The following is an 18,192-nucleotide window of genomic DNA, read 5'->3' as shown; positions in this document are numbered from 1 at the left end:
TTAAAACACCACCCAACCCCCAACTTCTCCCCCCAAAAAGGGTTAAACATACAACACTGTTATAAGTAAGCAAAACCGGTTTAGGGTTAAAAGTGTAATTTTATTCAGATGTTACTTGTACATAATCTATAGTAAGATATACAAACAGATAAAAATTGTTTACCAGGAGGTTGTTTTTTTAAATACCACTTTAAATTCAATTTACAATAGCATCAGTAATACTGCAAGATGACAGACTCCGGTTGAAAAACAAAAAGTACTTGCTACTCTGGCTGATACATTCCCATGAGTCTCCAATGGATTAAAATGTATCATGAGTTTCAGCTGCAAATTATTACAAAGCTTGCACAATCTAACCACTTGGTGCTCAGAAAACATCTCAATATCCTAAAAACTCCCTGAAATGAAAGGGCTAATTCTCCAACTCTGACCGAAGAGAAACCTAAGTGACCGACTCTTACGGTTTGGGGCTAAAACGGAAGGTCAACCACATCACGGGGTGTGCAGATGATTCGCGGTAGAGAACTCTCCCCTCCGTGTAGCTGAGACACGAGCAAAAAAGCTTGTGAAAAATTAAACTAAACATACATGGCAGTGGGGGGGGGGAATGGGACTGGGGCCAATTTAAAATAACCTTACAACAAACATGTAACTACTTCGAAATGTAAAATTTATAGATAAGTATGCATTTAAATGTCTTTTTCTCCCTTTGCTTTGTACATTTGAAAACGACAACTGACAATTCAAAATAGTCACTTCTTCCTTTTCATGTAACATCGTATTAGAAAAAGTCTGGATTTCATTTTTAGAATAAATCAAATATGCTGAGAAAAATACTGCAAAAAATAAGCTAAACTGGATTTTAGTCCTTTTCCATTCTTTTAAAGGTTACATAACACATCAGGGCAAAAGCTTTCTCACTCGTCAGAAAATCAAGTTGAAAATAACTTGTTGATTAACCCACAGGAAGACAACCGATAATTAACAGGCTTATGAATATTTATGAATAAAGTGCCACTAATTTTTATTGTAATAAGATATAAATAGAAGAATCCTGACATGGATAGTAGCTTTATGCATTCTCTCCATCCTGAGAACAGAAGGACGTAAAACGAAGAAGCATCACCAATTATAAGCTCTAGAATTACGCAAGTGATTTCTAAGCCAAAAGTAACACTCAAGACCAAATATTATAAAACACAAAATATGACTAAAACTGGTAAGATTCCCAAGAAAAAAGCCAACACAGTTGGCCTCCACATTGAAAAAAAAGAAGAGAATTTAGAAACTGAAACGCTCATTAATAACTGCTACTTACAGGCGATAAAATTATAGTGACTGGCTCCGAGAAACAGAAACTCAAGAAGCGTGTGCCAAAGAGCGGGTTTTAGCTGAAATGACTCAGATACCCTGGCCTGAGCACAGACTTGGACAAGGGACACAGACCTGAGGCTTCTGGAGCTCTAAACCTGGTGACTAAAAGCCCAGGACACAGACTCGACCCAAAGACCACAACCTCCCACAGGCTGTCCATGTCCCTCGGGGACACAGACGTGACTCGGGGGCGGGAATGTCCTAAGAGGACCCCCGGCCCATCCCCACCCCTGCCCTCCGCCCAAACGACTTTCTTTTAGCCACAGATTCCTCGGTCAGGGTGAGAGTCACAGGGACCCTCGGCCCAGGCGGCATTGCGAAGACGTGAGTGGGGGTTACACCTGCGAGGTTACGTCTCAGATCAAAGCCCGGGGCAAAGGTGCTTTCTTGCAGCCTAGCGGTCATCCTTCCTCCAGAAAGACAGGACCCAAGCCCTCCCTCGAGAGCCTGAGAGCCTCGGCCCAGCCAGGACCACCCGCCCGGCTCATGCGTCACCACCCGGGAGGGAGACAGGAGGGGGGGCGACTCCCATCCGAGGTGGCCATGGAGTCTCGTGTGCCCACGGCCACGTGAGAAGGGGACCCGTGTGCTTCTAGGACAGGGCGAAGGCCCTGCGCGTGCTGGACCCCGAACTGGCCACAGCACCGGGCGGGGGGAGAGGCGAGAAGTGGTCGAGCGGCGGTGGGGAGGCGCTCAGGCCCGCCCGGCCCGTGGGGCTGCTCCCAGGCCGGGGGCTGCCGAGTGGCCCCTGGAGGACAGAGGGCTGGTCTCCGGCCCGGCTCTGCACGTGCCCTCGGGGCTGGGGGGGGGGCTGCAGCAAGGGCCGGGGTCCCAGCTCACAAGCAGGAGCAGGCGAACATTCCAGTGCAAGACACCGCCGACAGACAGACGCCTGCCGTCCCCGGCCAGCCCGCTCTGAACCGGCTTCTTCGTCTGAAACGCACCGAGACCACACGAAATGTCGGAGCAGTGTGGGCGACAGCTGCCACACGCGACCCTCACGCTCAGCCAGCATCTGGCAAAGCCCTGCCGCCTTCACCAAGACAGCGGGTCTGCGGGGCGACGGGGACGGGGGGTGAACCCCAGCGGCAGGAAGCCAAGGGCTGTTTCCAGGACGACGCGGTAGCTACAGCTCACCTCGGGGGGCAGCACGGGGTGCTACGCTTAGTGGCACTTCAGTATTAGACGGTCGAGACTGAAAAACCCAGAACTGGGGGATGTGCAAAAGCAATCTCACATTATTGATACAAAAGGTGCTAAGCTACGGGGGGACGGCACCACTCTCTGGTGCTGGGACCACTGACAGGGTGGAGACGCTGCCCAGGCCCGGTCCCCGGGCACCCGCCTCAGTCAGACCAGTCGTTGTCGTCAAACTCCGAGTCGTCGTCGGAGTCGCTGTACTCGACGGCGATGCGCCGGGACAGGATGGTGGCCACGTCGTTCCCCACGGGCTCCCGCTTGGCCTCCTGCTCCCGCTGCTCCTGCACCTTCTTCAGCTGAATCCCTAGAGACACGAGACGCAGCTTAGAACGAGATCCCTCTGCGTGCAACGGCCTGGTACGGCTGTCTTCCCCCTCCTGCCACTAGAAGAAACCCTTTCAGCAGTGGGAGGGGAGAAGCCTGGGAAACAGACGTTTCATAGTCACCAACCAAGGAAAAAATGGGTACTCAGAGTTGCAACATTCTGCGCAGCCATGCACTGAAATATAAGAAAGTCAGTTATGATTTAGCACACGTGAACACTGGAAAGGAACACTCTAGAACCGCACAGCCTGATTCAGCAGGCACTGACCCCATGAGGCTGTTTCAAGGCAGATTTATGGTGGCCAGAGGCTGTCGCGCTGGACCAGCCAGCACGAGCATCTCTATTGTCATTAGAGGCTCCTGGATGCCTGGGACCCAGAGGCTTGAGAAACAGCCGAGAAGGCCTGGCTAAGCTGGGAGGTAACAGAGGAGGCTTTGTTTCAACCACGACTGTTGAAAATGGGTGTGAAATACAGGTGCCTTTCTCTCCTGCTTTTTTTGTGAGTGACAAAATGGGCTGACGATTTAAGGTGTTGTTTAACTTTTTCTTGCAAATTAATTTCGGATTTATAAAATACTCTGAGACTGGTAGGAAAACGTTCCCATATAACCTACTCAGATTCCCAACTGGTAACACATGACCACATCTGCGGCAGCGCCTTCCTCTCGCACTCTCATTCACACATGTTCTTCCCTAGATCATTTGAGAGGAAGTGGCACAGAATGTCCCTCTGCCCCCAAATACTTCATACGGCTTTCCTTAAAAAAAAGCTCAAAATCAGATGGTTAGCAGAGAGAAAACAGTACCGCCTAGCCTACAAATTTCCTTTAAAATTTGCAAACAGGCCTACTGTGATAAATGAATGAAAAACGTTTTCCACCAGCTCTGGGATCTAACGTGGGATCACCTGTTCCGCGAGCTGTGTTTCTCTCCTGCCCCTTAACCCGGGCAGCTCCTCGGTCTTTGTTCTCTGACCTTCACCTTCTGCAGGGGGTCCCTCTGTGTGGGCGCCTCAGCGCTTCCTCCGGATTAGACCCAGCTTACGGGTCGTTCTCAGTGGATGAGGCTCACGGGTGTCAAAGCCCCTCCTATCAGGGCCCAAATTCGTGGTCACCAAGGTTACTACAGCTCTGGGACTTTTTCTGGACAGAATCAGCAGCCCGTGGTGCCCAGCATTCATAAGAGCCCCGGGACCCGCAGGAGGGCTTGTGCCTCTCTGGGGCCTGGCTCCAGGGTGCTCAAGCAAGAAGCAGAGGCGGTGACATCCCCGTGCCCCACGAAGGACCTTGAGGATGCCCCAGCTGGATGCCTCCCCAGCCACTTCTGGCCTGAAACAGTGACACTGTGACCAGGAGACAGTGTGGCTCCCCAGGGTCCGGAAGCTCCTAGAACACTCCTGCATCTTATTGGTGACCCTCAGCCAAGGAACTAAGTGACGCGGAACAGACATTTTTTATTGGATTTCGAGGGGGAGGGGCACGCAGGGAGGCTCAGGGCTCCCCCACCCCACCTTGGCTGGAGATGCTCTGCTTCCTGAGGGTTCATGTTCTGGGGTTCAGCGCAGGCTGTTCATGTGACAGGCACTTTGCCGCTTACATGTTGCAAAACTACTGGCTTAGCACATCAAACTAAAAATATGAACACTCTGAGACATGCTGTCATGATACTCTTAGAGCAGAATGCAGGGGAAAAAGATCCAATTAATTACTGATCACTTTTGTTGTCTATTTTGAGGCTAGCAAACCTTTCTGCAGTCTTAGTGCTTTAGCATCACCTGTTTACTCTGCACTGGCAAAAACTCATCTACTCTCATTGAAAGAAAATCAAACAAGGCCCCCTTCGCCCGACTCCAGGGTCCACCCTGCGCAGAGAGGAGTCCCAGCTGCGGCGGGCTGGCCGCGGGCCTGGCTCCCAGGACACACTCACCCATCCGAATGGCAGCGAGGAGGTCACTCCTGGCATCGCTGATGGGCGGCTGGGCAGCTTCCTGCCGCTTGGCCTCGGCTCCCGGCGCGCCGTGCATCGGGGAGGAGGAGAGTGAGGAGCCCGCCCCCGGGGGACCCGGCGGGGGCGGCGGGGGGCCTGGGGGCGGCGGGGCCGTGACCACGAGCCCGCCGGAGGGAGCGTGAGGCGGGCCAGCGTAGGAGGAGCCAGCGGAGGCCGGGAAGGGGGGCTGCATGGGGATCTGGAGGGGGCTGACGAAGGCGGTCTGCGCCGAAGGAATCATGGGCGGCGGCGGGGGCGGCGGGGGCCCCGACGGGCTGTAATACTCCATGGTCTGCGCCGGCAGCATCCTGGCCAAGAGACCAAGCAGTCAGCAGGGGCCACGGAGGGTCCCCCGCCTCCGAGAAAGGCCACCCCCAAACACGCCTGCATGGTCACTTGAACGGAATCCCTGCAGGATGCAAACAGCCTCGCCTTGGTCACAAGTGGGATGCACGCTCATCTGCTCTGCGCGGCAGGAAGCGAACACCGGGCAGGCAGCTCTGCAGGGCTCGGGCGGCCTGGCGGCAGGGGCACCTCGGAAGAGGCGGCGCCAACGCCCGCCTCGCCAGTGTCCTGTGGCCCATCGGATGGAAATCCTGTTTTCTATCCGGTGGACACGGAAACCCCCACGCCCACAGTGCCCCCCAACAGATCTTCCAACGCTCCGAAGACCCCTCCGGCCAAGGCATCTGCTGGATTCCACTCAGCCGAGGGGGCTGCACCCCAACCAGGCCCACAGGCCCTCTCCACCCGACACTTGGTAAGAGCCCCTGGCCCCCCAGGAATCCCGACTTACGGAGCCCCGGCCACAAGCCACATCCAGGACCGTGTGGCCAGGAAGACAAGAACACCTCAGGAGGCTGAGGGACATGGGTTGAGAAAGCGACACACGCTGCTCTGGGGTAAAGGGAACCCTGAACGGACAGAGGGCTCCCTTGCCCTGGGCACTGGTTGGGAGGGGCTGCCTCATCCAAGGCCAAGGTGATGCCAAAACGGCCACCTCTCAAAGTGCAGGTGGGAGCTCAAGTAATAAACACCTAACACGAGGCTCTTCTTTACGAGGTGTCTGATTGTGTTCCCGAATGACAGAAAACAAGGGGACCTGGTGGCAGAGTAATGCCAAGGTCGCAGGTCCAAGTGCTGCCCTGCACAGCCGTGTCCTTTGGGACACAGGGTCTCCGCGGTTCACCGGGACCTCATGGAGAAGGCGGGGGGGGGGGGGGGGGGGGGGGGTGTCGGGGGGGAGGGGGACCAGTTCACCAGTTGGGACTGTGTCCTAGAGATACCCTGGCTCTGTCACCCATTCCAACAGAGAGGGACTGAGCCACGAAGACAGGCAAGCCCAAGCCTGACCTGGAATAATGAAGGGGGCAGCGGGGCCCTGCGCCCTGAACACGTGCAAGTTCCCAGGCTAGGGGTCAAAGAGGAGCTGCGTCTGCAACCGACGCCGCAGCCACAGCAATGCTGGACCCTTAACCCACCTGAGTGGGGCCAGGGATCCAACCTGGGTCCTCACAGATAGCCGTCGGGTTCTTAACCTGCTGAGCCACAAGGGGAGCTCTGTCCCTGCGTGAGTCGCACTTGTCCCGGCTGCGTTCTGGCCTCCAGAGTGTGGTGCCTGAGACAAGACTCCCCCGCCCCACACGGCAGGGCCCCTGCGCCGCGCCCTCGGCGCCCCGACGCCCCCTTACCCGTAGTCGGCGGGCGCCAGCGGCGCGGAGGCCTGCGGCCCATCTGCGGCCTGCGGCGGGGGCGGCGGCGGCTGCTGAGGCCGGTTCAGGGCCCCGTGCCGGGCCGAGGCCGACGGGGGCCGGTACTCGTGCTCGGGGGCCTGGTGCGGCGGCGCCTCAGCGGCCCCGTACGAAGAGGGGGTCGCGGGCTGCGGGTGCAGAGAGTGGTTGGGGGTGGCCGGGTACGAGTAGTCCGTGACGTCCGACGCGTGGGACCTGGCGGCAGGAACAGGGGGCGAGAGCGCGCGTGAGGGACGCGCGGCCGGCTCCCGGGCATCCGCGCGCGTCTGCACGCAGCACACCAACCACACGCTCGGCCGCTGGTCTAGACACGAGGCTGCGGCCCCGCGAGGCTCCGAGCACCGCGGCCGTCGCGGTTTCAGCGGCCGAGCTCCGGCGCCGCCGGGACCCCGGGCCGCGGCAGCCACCGCGAGGCCCCTTCCCCCTCGCGACGCGCTTGCGGCTGCGGGAGCAGCCGCGCGACACAGGACAGGGGTCTCCACAGGCGTCTAAGACGCAGGCGTCGGCGGCCGAGGCACGGACACGGGTAACGACGCGCGCACCCTGAGGGCAAGAGCAGGACGGACATGGAGAGCGCGGCAGGCGCCGCAAGACGCGGGGTTCAGCCCAGGGAGGGGGACGCGGGGCCTCGGGCAGAGGCCTTCGTGGCGTCGGAAGGCACAGGCGCCTGGGAGCCTCTGAAAGGAACGGGGTTAGTCGGGACGGGATTAGTCGGCAGGTCTGGCAGGATGCTGGTCCCCGGCCGCCGCGGGCGGGCCAACGCCACGGGCATCAGCACCCGGGCGACCGGGCCGCGCCGTCAGGGCAGCGGGCACCGCCTCTCCCGGCGCCCAAGCGGGCGGGGGCCGCCGGGGCGGCCACCCCAGACCCCGCCGAGCCACGAACCCTCTGGGCGTCCCGGCCTCGCCCGCGCTCCCCGCCTGCTCCGGCTTCTCGGCGTCGCTCATAAACTCAACGCCCATCTTCCGTCTCTCCCACTCTTCTCGTCTCGTTCTTACTTTTCGCACGTTTATCTGCGGGTTCCTGCTAGGGCTCAGCTTGTGTCTCTCTCTCTGAAGGAAAAGGCAAACACACGTCGGGTCTTTGGAAGTCAGACGGTGGTTCCCAGAGCCGGGGCGAAAAGCTCCCTAGGGGACAAGGGACTGGGCTTTCTCCTCCCCGACTGCGGGACGAATTCCAGACGACCCTGCATGGGCCTCAGTCTTCTCTACTGGGCCCACTGCTAGCAAAGGAGTTAAAACTAGTTTTAACGGGGGAAGAGTCTGACCTGCATTCAAGTTGAGCACATTTTCTTGATTCTCATTTTTTTAAATAATTAAAAAAAAAATTAAAGTACAGGAGCTCCTGTCATGGTGCAGCGGAAACGAATCCGACTAGGAACCGTGAGGTTTGGGGTTCAATCTCTGGCCTCGCTCAGTGGGTTAAAGATCTGGTGTTACTGTGAGCTGTGGCGTAGGTTGCAGAGGTGGCTCAGATCCTGCGTTGCTGGGGCTGTGGTGTAGGCCGGCAGCTGTAGCTCCGATTTGACCCCCTAGCCTGGGAACCTCCATATGCTGCAGGTGGGGGCCGTAAAAAGCAAAAACATACAAATTAAAAAATTGAAAATTAAACAAATAAAAATTAAAGTACAGTTGATTTACAATGTGTGCCAATTTCTGCAAAGTGACCCAGGCATTGGTATACATACATCCCCTTTCTCGTATTACCTTCCATCATGGTCTAGCTCATGAGACTGGATAGAGTCCCCTGAGAGTTAGCAATTAAAAAAAAATTTTAACTGTTAACACCTGAGACTCTGGAATCCCTGATGACCTGCGCTTGGCTCTGTGCGGGGGTGGGGGGCTGCGTCAAAGACTGGGTCCAACTTTCCAAGGGAAACACACTTATCTCCAGAACAGGGAGGTGCCATGACGTGGAAATACTCTGGCACGTTTGGAGTGAGCTGGCGTGTAAAGCACCTTGGTGATGCAGGCCCAGAAGGAGCCACTACAGAGGGCACGCGACAGGGCGCTTGGTGTCTTGAGAGTCACAGCAGCAGAGCCTGGGGGGGGGGGCGGCTTTGATGAAGGGTGGGCGGGAGAGGGGCCTGCAGGCTGGAGAAGAGAGAGGAGCAGGGGACCCCCTCAGAGACAGGACCCACCCCGCCCCCGCCCCCGGAAGGCAGAAATCAGCCAGACAAGACTCGGTACCAACTCGGGCAGAGCGGCTGGTCCTGAGGCGCCGTGATCATTGTAATTATCTGTTATGGAAAGAGAACTTGGAGGGATGCTATCTGGCAATGGGGAGAGGGGCCCATGCAAGCGGTGAGGCTCAGATGACCCCTCAGCGCCCTGCCGGTGACCCTGGGCAGCTGCAACACCAGAACTCGAGGGGAAAAGGCACAGGGACCGTGGCCACAGGGGCATCGTACTTCTGGTGCAGGAAGAGGGAGTCTAATCCTACATTTACACTTAAGAGTCAAACCATTCCTGACCATCCACGAAGAGCAAGAACTCTGATGAGTTTATACGCTCGGCCGAAGCCCGCGACGTGTATGAACGTGCACCCCCACCACGAAACCTGATACTCACACTTCTGTTATCTGAACACACCCATTAAAACCACATTTCCAAATACTCCTTTACGTGCATATGAGAATAAAAAAATCCAAAGATAGAAAACACAGGCGATGGTTTCAGTTCTGTTAAAAAAAAAACAACCAAAAAAACCACACACATGGACAGAAAAAAAGACCAAGCAAAGAAACCCACTCAAATGCAAATAGCAGTTTCTCTGGATAGGATCATGAATACTTGTAATTTTTTTCTGTAATATCCGAGTGTAAAAAGTTTGTCTCATTTCATAATAAGAAAAACGTGACTAGCTTTAGTAAAAGAAAAAAACAAAAATTTCCAAAATAATTTCAGGAATATAATCCGCCAAATTTATACCCAACTTGGAACAGTCTCATCTCAGATGCTAGAATGCCTCTCAGTTATGCAACTGCGGGATGCAAAAGGTCACCTTCCCACCTGCACCTCCTGAAATGAAGGAGGAGGTAGGGGATTATTAGAAAGTGCCTGTTTTGCATGAGCAAACAATCGCCACTCAGCTGGAGAAAACCAAGAAGCAAGTCAACATCCTGGGAGCTGTCAAGTTCAAGGACCTCCCCCCACCCAAACAGCCATGAGCAGAAGCATATCATCGCTCTCACTTTCCATAGAAATAAACTGACTTAAAGACCCACTCTTGAGGCTGCCGCTCAGTTGCAGGTCCAGTGATGGCCCAGCAGTTAGCCAGGAACAGCTTGTGCAGAAAAATCACCTGACCCTGCCTCCCAGAATGTTCCTGGGGGCTGTAACCACCAAACATTAATAAGCCTCTTCTGTATGTCCGTCTGGGCTGAACGCTGAGGTCAGAAAGAGAAACATTAAAAAAAAAAAAAAAAAAAAAACAGATGCAACACAGGGTTCAGGTTGTTGCTGTTTTTGAAACACCCTTGAATCACGTAAGAATCCTTGATTCACGTTCTGTAAACGGATGGAAGACTCCAACTTTACAGAAGCAGAAGTAGGAAATTAACCGTAAGCTAAAACTGGTCAGTTCCTGTTGACCAGTGAGGCCTTTCTGTGATAAATGCAGCTTAGGAACCGCATCTCTCACACCTGCAAGAAATATTTTTACTTCATTGCTAAACAGGTTTTTCAAGTAAACTCCAATGGAATTCTCCTCCTGCAACTGGAATGCACACGATTACTGAACTGAAGCAAAAAGCTCTTTTGTTCGTCGCTTTTGGCAAAGGTTATCAAAAGGAACAACGAAGTTATTCCTCCGTCCCATCAATTACCAGCTACCCATTGTTTCGACACCAAGTGGCAAAGGAAATGCCATCTGCGAAGCGAAAGAGGCAGAGAAGGAGTTCGATGAGGATGAAAATGAAAGTGTCAGTCGTTGGCGGTTACTGAGCCCAAACTCGGAATGGACGTTAAAACACTACGACCAGATGAACTGAACGTTAAGTCAGCGAGATGGAAAAATCACACAAAGGAACCCAATGCAAAATTAAAAAAAACATTTTTTACTAAAAAAAATTATTTCAGAGTCAAAAGCACGTAACGTTACTTTTTAAGGAACGTCTGGAAACTCATCGTGGGCCACGTAAACACCAAGCTACACGTGCATTTCCATTGGCAAGGCAGCCACGCCCTGCTCACACGCACGCACACGCACACGCGCACACACCTAGTGTCTGGGGACAAGGATCCCTCAGAAGATGCTCCGTGGTGCGCGCTCTGGGACAACCTGGTGTCGGGTCTAAGCTCTTTGTCATAGGCCATCATATTCCACTCCTGGCGCCTGTTTCTGGCTTTTCTAACCTTTTTCACCTCCCGGGTTGTGCCGTCTATGCGCTTTTGCTCCTGACGTCCGGGAAGGCAGGCAAGCGTGGCGAGACAGAAGGGAAGGAAAACAGCAGGTTAGTGCAGCCGCCCTGGCGGGAACACGCCTGCGGGGCAGCCCGGGCAGGCCCGCTCCCGGCGCTCCCTGGCCCAGAACATTCTAGCAAAGCACGGGCTCCTCTTCCCCAACAAAGGCAACAGGTACTTAACGATGCAACACGAACACACACAAGCGACTGTGCTGCCCCTGCCAGAGCTGCGTACCTCTACCTTGGTACAGCAACCTCACTCCGCGAGGACTGAGCTTGTTTTCAGTGCACTGGAGCTCGCGGCTCTCCATGAAACAGATACACATCTGGCCACACCCTGCTGAGAAGCCTCTCCCACCACCACCCAAGTCTGACTTGATGCCAGGCAATCGTCTTTCAAAAATAATTTGAACTGTTCCAATTGTTCCTAAAAGGTTATTCGAGAATATTTAAGTGAACCTTGCAATGAGCTTAACACAAACCAAAAGCAAGAACTTACCTTTCCGTACAAAGAAGCATTCCTGCTCCAGCCCTACTTTACCAGCAAGAACGTGTGCGAGAGATACTTGGGTCCTAGGCAGGTGCTTCTCTAAAGGTGAGGACGGTTATTCCTGGGTGTGGTTTGTATGTTCTTCCTGCCTCCAGCCTGAGATCGGCTCCTCTTTAAGGAGGCGACCTAAGGCCTTCATGTCCCCAGGCTCACTCTTTTTTGGAGGATGGGGGAGGCATCCAGAAAACAGGAGAAGGATCAGGATGGTGGAGGAGTAAGACGTCTCCTCACCTTCTCCCACAAGCACATCAAAAAAACACATCTCCAAGGAAAACGATTCACACAGAACATCTACTGAACGCTGGCAGAAGAAACGCAATGATAAACACAAGGTGCAGCAAAAAAACAAACATGAAGATATTAAAAAAAAAAAAAGACTTCAAAATCATAGAATATGGGGAAGGAAAGTAAGAAAATTGACTTTTTCTTTTCTTACATAATGTGTTTGAGCCTATATGACTATCAAGCTATAAAGCAGGCAGATATCAAAAGGGGTTAACTTTTGATACTCGAAAAACAGGGCAATCACAAATCAAAACTAAACATTACATTCACAAAAACTAAGAAGAAAAGTACTCAAGCATAAAATAAATGGAAATCACCCAACCAAAAAAAGAAAGGAAGAAAGGAGAAACAGAGAATCAACTGGAAAGCAAGGTTTAACATGGCAATAAACACGGATCTATCGAAAATCACCTTAAATGTCAATGGACTGAATGTTCCAATCAAAAGACACAGAGGGCAGCCTGGATAAAAAAGCAAAAACCCACAGTCTGCTGTCTATAAGAGACTCACCTTAGGGCAAAGGACACACAGAGATTGAAAGTGAGGGGATGGGAAAAGATACTTAATGCCAACGGACGAGACAGGAAAGCAGGAGCTGCAACACTCCTATCAGACAGAACAGACTTTCAAATGAAGGCCATAAAGAAAGACAAAGAAGGACACCATTTAATGGTAAACGGATCCATTCAAGAAGAGGATATTACAATCGTCAATATATATGCCCCTGATATAGGAGCACCCAGATACCCACAACAAATACTAACAGACACAAAAAGGAGAAATTGATGGGAACACAATCACAGCAGGAGACTTTAACACCCCACTCACATCAATGGACAGATCCTCTCGACAGAAAACCGATAAGGCAGCAGAGATGCTAAAGGACACAATAGAAAAGCTAGACTTCATTGACATCTTCCGGACATGACACCCAAAAAATCAGAATATACATTCTTCTCAAGTGCACATGGAACATTCTCAAGGATCAACCACATACTGGGGCACAAAGCTAACCTCAGCAAATTTAAGAGTATAGAAATTATTTCAAGTATCTTCTCTGACCATGATGGCATGAAACCAGAAATCAACCACGGGAACAGAAATGAGAAAAAAACAACTATATGGAGACTAAACAACATGCTACTAAAAAACCAATGGGTCAATGATGAAATTAAAAAATACCTGGAGACAAATTAGAAGGAAGACACAACCATTCAAAATCTATGGGATGCCGCAAAAGCAGTGCTTAGAGGGAAAGCCGTAAGGTTTCAGGCCTTCCTCAAAAAAGAAGAAAAATCTCAAACCAACAACTTAACCCAACCCCTAAATGAATTAGAAAAAGAAGAACAAACCAAACCTAAAGTCAGCAGCAAGGAAGGAAATCATAAAAATCAGAGCGGAAATCAATAAAATAGAGATTCAAAAAATGATGGAAAAAAATCAATAAAACCAAGAGCTGGTTCGTTGAAAAGGTAAACAAAAGCAACAAACCTCTGGTGAGACCCACTAGGAGAGGAGAGAAAAAATCCAAATAGACAAAATCAGAAATGAAAAAGGAGAAATCTCAATGGATACTGCAGAAATACAAAAAACCGTAAGAGAATACTATGAGCAATTGTATGCCAACACATTTGACAACCTAGAAGAGATGGACAGCTTTCTAGAGACTCACCGCCTGCCAAGAAGAAATAGATCAACTGAACAGACTGATCACTAGAAATGAAGTTGAATATGTCATTAAAAGACTCCCTACAAATAAAAGTCCAGGACCAGATGGTTTCACCGGAGAATTCAACCAAACATACGAAGAAGAACTTATATCCATCCTCCTCAAACTTCTCCAAAAGGTGGAAGAAGGAACGTTCTATGACGCCACCATCACCCTAACAGCAAAACCAGACAAAGATACCACCAAAAAAGAAAACCAGAGGCCAATATTTTTGATGAATATAGACGCAAAAATTCTCCACAAAATTTTAGCCAACCGAATCCAACAACATATTAAAAAGATCATACACCACGACCAAGTGGGATTCCTCCCAGGTTCCCAAGGATGGGTCAACAGACACCAGTCAGTCAGTGTCATCCACCACGTTAAGAAAAGCAAAGTAAAAAACTACATGATCATCTCAGTGGATGCAGAAAAAGCATCTGACAAAGCCAACATCCATTCGCAATAACAACTCTTACCAAAGCAGGTATAGAGGGAACATACCTTAACATAACAAAAGCCATTTATGACAAACCCACAGCAAACGTAATAATGGAGAAAAGCTGAAAGCCTTCCCTCTAAAATCTGGAACAAGACAAGGCTGCCCGCTCTCACCACTTTAATTCAACATAGTACTGCAAGTCCTAGCCACAGCAATCAGACAAACAAAAGAAATAAAAGGCATCCAAATTGGAAGAGAAGAGGCAAAACTGTCCCTGTATGCAGAAGACATGATACTACATACAGAAGATCCTAAGGACTCGACCCAAAAACCACTCGAACTGACCAAGCAATTCAGCAAAGCAACAGGACGTAAGATGAACCTTCAGAAATCAGTTGCATTTCTGTATACTAACAACACAATATTCGAAAAGGAATACAAAAATACAGTATCTTTTAAAATTGTGCCCCCAAAAATCAAATACCTGGGAATAAACCTGACCAAAGAGGTAAAAGACTTACATACTGAGCACTATAAAACATTAATCAAGGAAACTAAAGAGGATTCAAAGAAATGGAAAGATATTCCATGCTCCTGCGTTGGAAAAATTAATATTGTAAAAATGGCCATGCTACCCAAAGCAATCTACAGATTCAATGCAAGCCCTATCCAACTGCATCACTGTCCCAGACTTCAGGCAACACCACAAAGCCACAGTCATCAAGATCGTGCGGTACCTGTACCAAAACAGACATACAGACCAATCGAATGGAACAGAGAACCCAGAAATAAACCCAGACACCTATGGTCAATTCATCTTCGACAAAGGAGGCAAGACTATAAAATGGGAAAAAGACAGTCTTTTCAGCAAGTGGTGCTGGGAAAACTGGATGGCTGCATGTAAAAAAATGAAACTGGAACACACCCTCACACCATGCACAAAAATAAACTCAAAATGGCTCAAAGACTTAAATGGGAGACAAGAGGAGTTCCCGTCGTGGCGCAGTGGTTAACGAATCCGACTAGGAACCATGAGGTTGCGGGTTCGGTCCCTGCCCTTGCTCAGTGGGTTGACGATCCGGCGTTGCCGTGAGCTGTGGTGTAGGTTGCAGACGCGGCTCGGATCCCTCGTTGCTGTGGCTCTGGCGTAGGCCGGTGGCTACAGCTCCGATTCGACCCCTAGCCTGGGAACCTCCATATGCAGCGGGAACGGCCCAAGAAATAGCAACAACAACAACAACAAAAATGGGAGACAAGAGATCATCAAATCGCTAGAAGAGAACACAGGCAAAACGTTCTCTGACGTCAACCTTACAAATCTTTTCTCATGTCAGACTCCCAAGGCAAAAGAAATAAAAGCAAAAATAAACAAAGGGGTCCTAATTAAACTGACAAGCTTTTGCACAGCAAAGGAAACCATAAAAAAAAAAAAAAAACCAAAAAGACAACTTACACAATGGTAGAAAATAGTTTCCAGTGACACAACTGACAAGGCTTTAAATCTCTAAATATACAAACAACTTAAACAACAGCAAAAAATCCAATAACCCAACTGAAAAATGGGCAAAAGACCTAAATAGAGATTCCTCCAAAGAAGATGTACAGATGGCCAACAAACACATGAAAAAATGCTCGACATCCCTGATTATTAGAGAAAGGCAAATCAAAACTACCACAAGGTACCACGTCACACCAGTCAGAAGGGCCATCATTAATAAATCCACAAAGAACAAGTGCTGGAGGGGGTGTGGAGAAAAGGGAACCCTTCTGCACTGTTGGTGGGAATGTAAATTGGCACAACCACTATGGAAAAGAGCATGGCGGTACGTTAGAAAACTATATACAGAACTATCACATGACCCAGCAATCCCACTCCTGGGCATATATCTAGACAAAACTTCCCTTGAAAAAGACACATGCACCCTATGTTCATTGCAGCACTGTTCACAGTAGTCAAAACATGGAAACAACCTAAATGTCCATCAACAGATGAATGGATTAAGAAGATGTGGTATATATACACAATGGAATACTACTCAGCCATAAAAAAGAATGACATAATGCCATTTGCAGCAACATGGATGGAACTAGAGACTCTCATACGAAGTGAAATAAGTCAGAAAGAGAAAGACAAATACCATATTATGTCATTTATGTCTGGAATCTAACACACAGCAGAAATGAACCTTTCCACAGAAAAGAAAATCACCTTTGGAATGGATAAGCAGTGAGATCCTACTGTCTAGCACAGGGAACTATATCTGGTCACTTATGATGGAGCAGGATAAGGTGAGAAAAAGGCATGTATAGATGTATGTGTGACTGGGTCACCTTGCTGTACAGTAGAAAACAGACAGAACACTGTAAAAGCTATAATGGAAAAAAATAAAAGTCATTAAAAAAATAAAAATAGTCCATTGGCAGATGAATAGAGAAAGATGTGGTACATACACAGTGACAATGGAAAACTACTCAGTCATAAAAAAACAAAAATTTTCCATTTGCATTGCTACAAATAGACTTGGAAGACATTACGCTAGGTGCAATAACTCAGAGAAAGATATCACTTGTATGTGCCATCCAAAAAGTGTAACACACTTGTGAATAATACAAAAAAAGAAGCGCATCGATACAGGGAACAAACTATATGAAGATAATGCCAAAAATAAAAAATTTCATCAGGACGGGAGGAGGCCTGTCGGGAGTGTATAAACTGGTTCAGTCTTTTAGATGTTAAATTCACACTGCACTTTGGGAAACTGAGCCTGCGGAACTATCTGCCTCTGGGGACCCAGGCAATGTAAATACTCTAAGTCAGTGATGGGTGAAGCGTGTATGCAGCTTCCAAACTTCAGAATACGACACAACTATTAAAAAGTGGAGTTCCCGTGTGGCGCAGCAGAAACGAATGTGACTAGTATCCAGGAGGACTGCAGGTTCAATCCTTGGCCTCACTCAGCGGGTTAAGGATCTGGTGTTGCCGTGGCCGTGGCTGTGGTGGAGGCCAGGGGCTACAGCTCTGATTGGACCCCTAGCCTGGGAACCTCCGTATGCCGTAAGTGCGGTCCTAAAAAGACAAAAAAATTAAAAATAAAAAGGAAGTGCTTCTGGATTATGTCACTGTGCAGTTGCAGAAGTCTGTGTACGCGTGTAGAAGTCACGTGCAGTACAATTCTAGGAATAAAACCTACTTTGTGAAACACGCAGGTTTCACAAATGCTTAAAGGGTTGAAACGTGTAACTAACTCATCTGCTACCAGAGGGCAGCTCTGCCCAGGCCAGGGGGGACGTAGCCCCCAATTTTCTCAACTCATGTCGTGACTTTGGTGTAGGCTGGCACGGTACAGCCCCAGGTATGGTCTGCACACTTTTAAAACCAGAAGAGCAAAAAAAAAAAAAAAAATGGAGATTTCAACGGATTCCAATATACATCCTGATTAAGAACCACTCTATCAAACTAGTACCTATCACCCCTGCTTTTAAGAGATGTATGGTGGCGTATAATTTAGGGAGAAGACGTTACAACACCTGCCACCTCCTCACAGTGGTTTAGCCTCCAATCTACCCATCAACACGCACCGGACACCGCCCCCCGCCCACAGCGACAGACCGTTAACCACGATGCTTATATCCCAACAACGCTGCCTACCCGGAAGCCCCGAGGCTATTCCCAACTGGTTCCCACTCCAGGATGAGCTCAGCTGCTTCTTCTATTGACAAGGCTCCTCCATCCTGAAGGCCCCATAAGCCCCGCACTCCTCCTGTACCTCCCCGTCATGCTCGCGCGCGCGCGCGCGCACACACACACACACACACACACACACACACAGTTTTGAGACTGTATTCTCTGCCCCTGCAGCTCGGGGGGTGCTTTTCAATGGGCCACCCCATTTTGCTGTCACCCCCACCCCCTGCCGCTCCCGGGTACCCACCCCCAGGCTTCCTCCATCACTGTAACTGTATCCTTACGATGACATCATTATCCGCATAACTTTAATTAAGATATTTTTAAACCATCAAACTAAGGAGATTGAAAGTTCAGAAACAATGAATTCTTATCCCCAAATTTTCTGAGCTAATTTTTCCTCCAGTCAGACCTGTCAGTCCCAAAGTGAACGTGGCTGTGGGGTGTCTAAAACCCTGGCTATCTTTTCTTTTCCTCG

At 50.1% G+C, this 18,192-nt stretch overlaps 1 protein-coding gene across 8 annotated transcripts in view; it reads right to left on the bottom strand.

The window, feature by feature from the left end:
- Nucleotides 1–79: 79 nt before the first annotated feature.
- WASF3 (WASP family member 3) overlaps nucleotides 80–18,192 on the bottom strand; it is a 105,161-nt gene continuing 87,048 nt past the window's right edge. For 6 of the 8 annotated variants that reach the window (XM_084981279.1, XM_021065504.2, XM_021065505.2 and 3 more), the window contains 4 exons: nucleotides 10,858–11,033; nucleotides 6,577–6,831; nucleotides 4,826–5,193; nucleotides 80–2,878 (listed from right to left, as the gene is read on the bottom strand). In XM_084981279.1, coding sequence (XP_084837405.1) covers nucleotides 2,721–2,878; nucleotides 4,826–5,193; nucleotides 6,577–6,831; nucleotides 10,858–11,033 — 957 coding nt within the window. In that variant the 3' untranslated portion in view covers nucleotides 80–2,720. Of the gene's footprint in view, nucleotides 2,879–4,825; nucleotides 5,194–6,576; nucleotides 6,832–7,521; nucleotides 7,689–10,857; nucleotides 11,034–18,192 lie in introns of all 8 variants that reach the window. The other 2 variants (XM_084981281.1, XM_021065510.2) reach the window with 1 other exon arrangement.

This window comes from Sus scrofa, chromosome 11 (assembly GCF_054392235.1).
Source record: "Sus scrofa isolate SSC_HxYL_T2T_F1_AM1 chromosome 11, Sscrofa_HxYL_maternal_Yorkshire_Landrace_v2.0, whole genome shotgun sequence".
NCBI classification, from domain to species: Eukaryota; Metazoa; Chordata; class Mammalia; order Artiodactyla; family Suidae; genus Sus; species Sus scrofa.
This window is presented reverse-complemented; position numbering and strand designations above follow the sequence as displayed.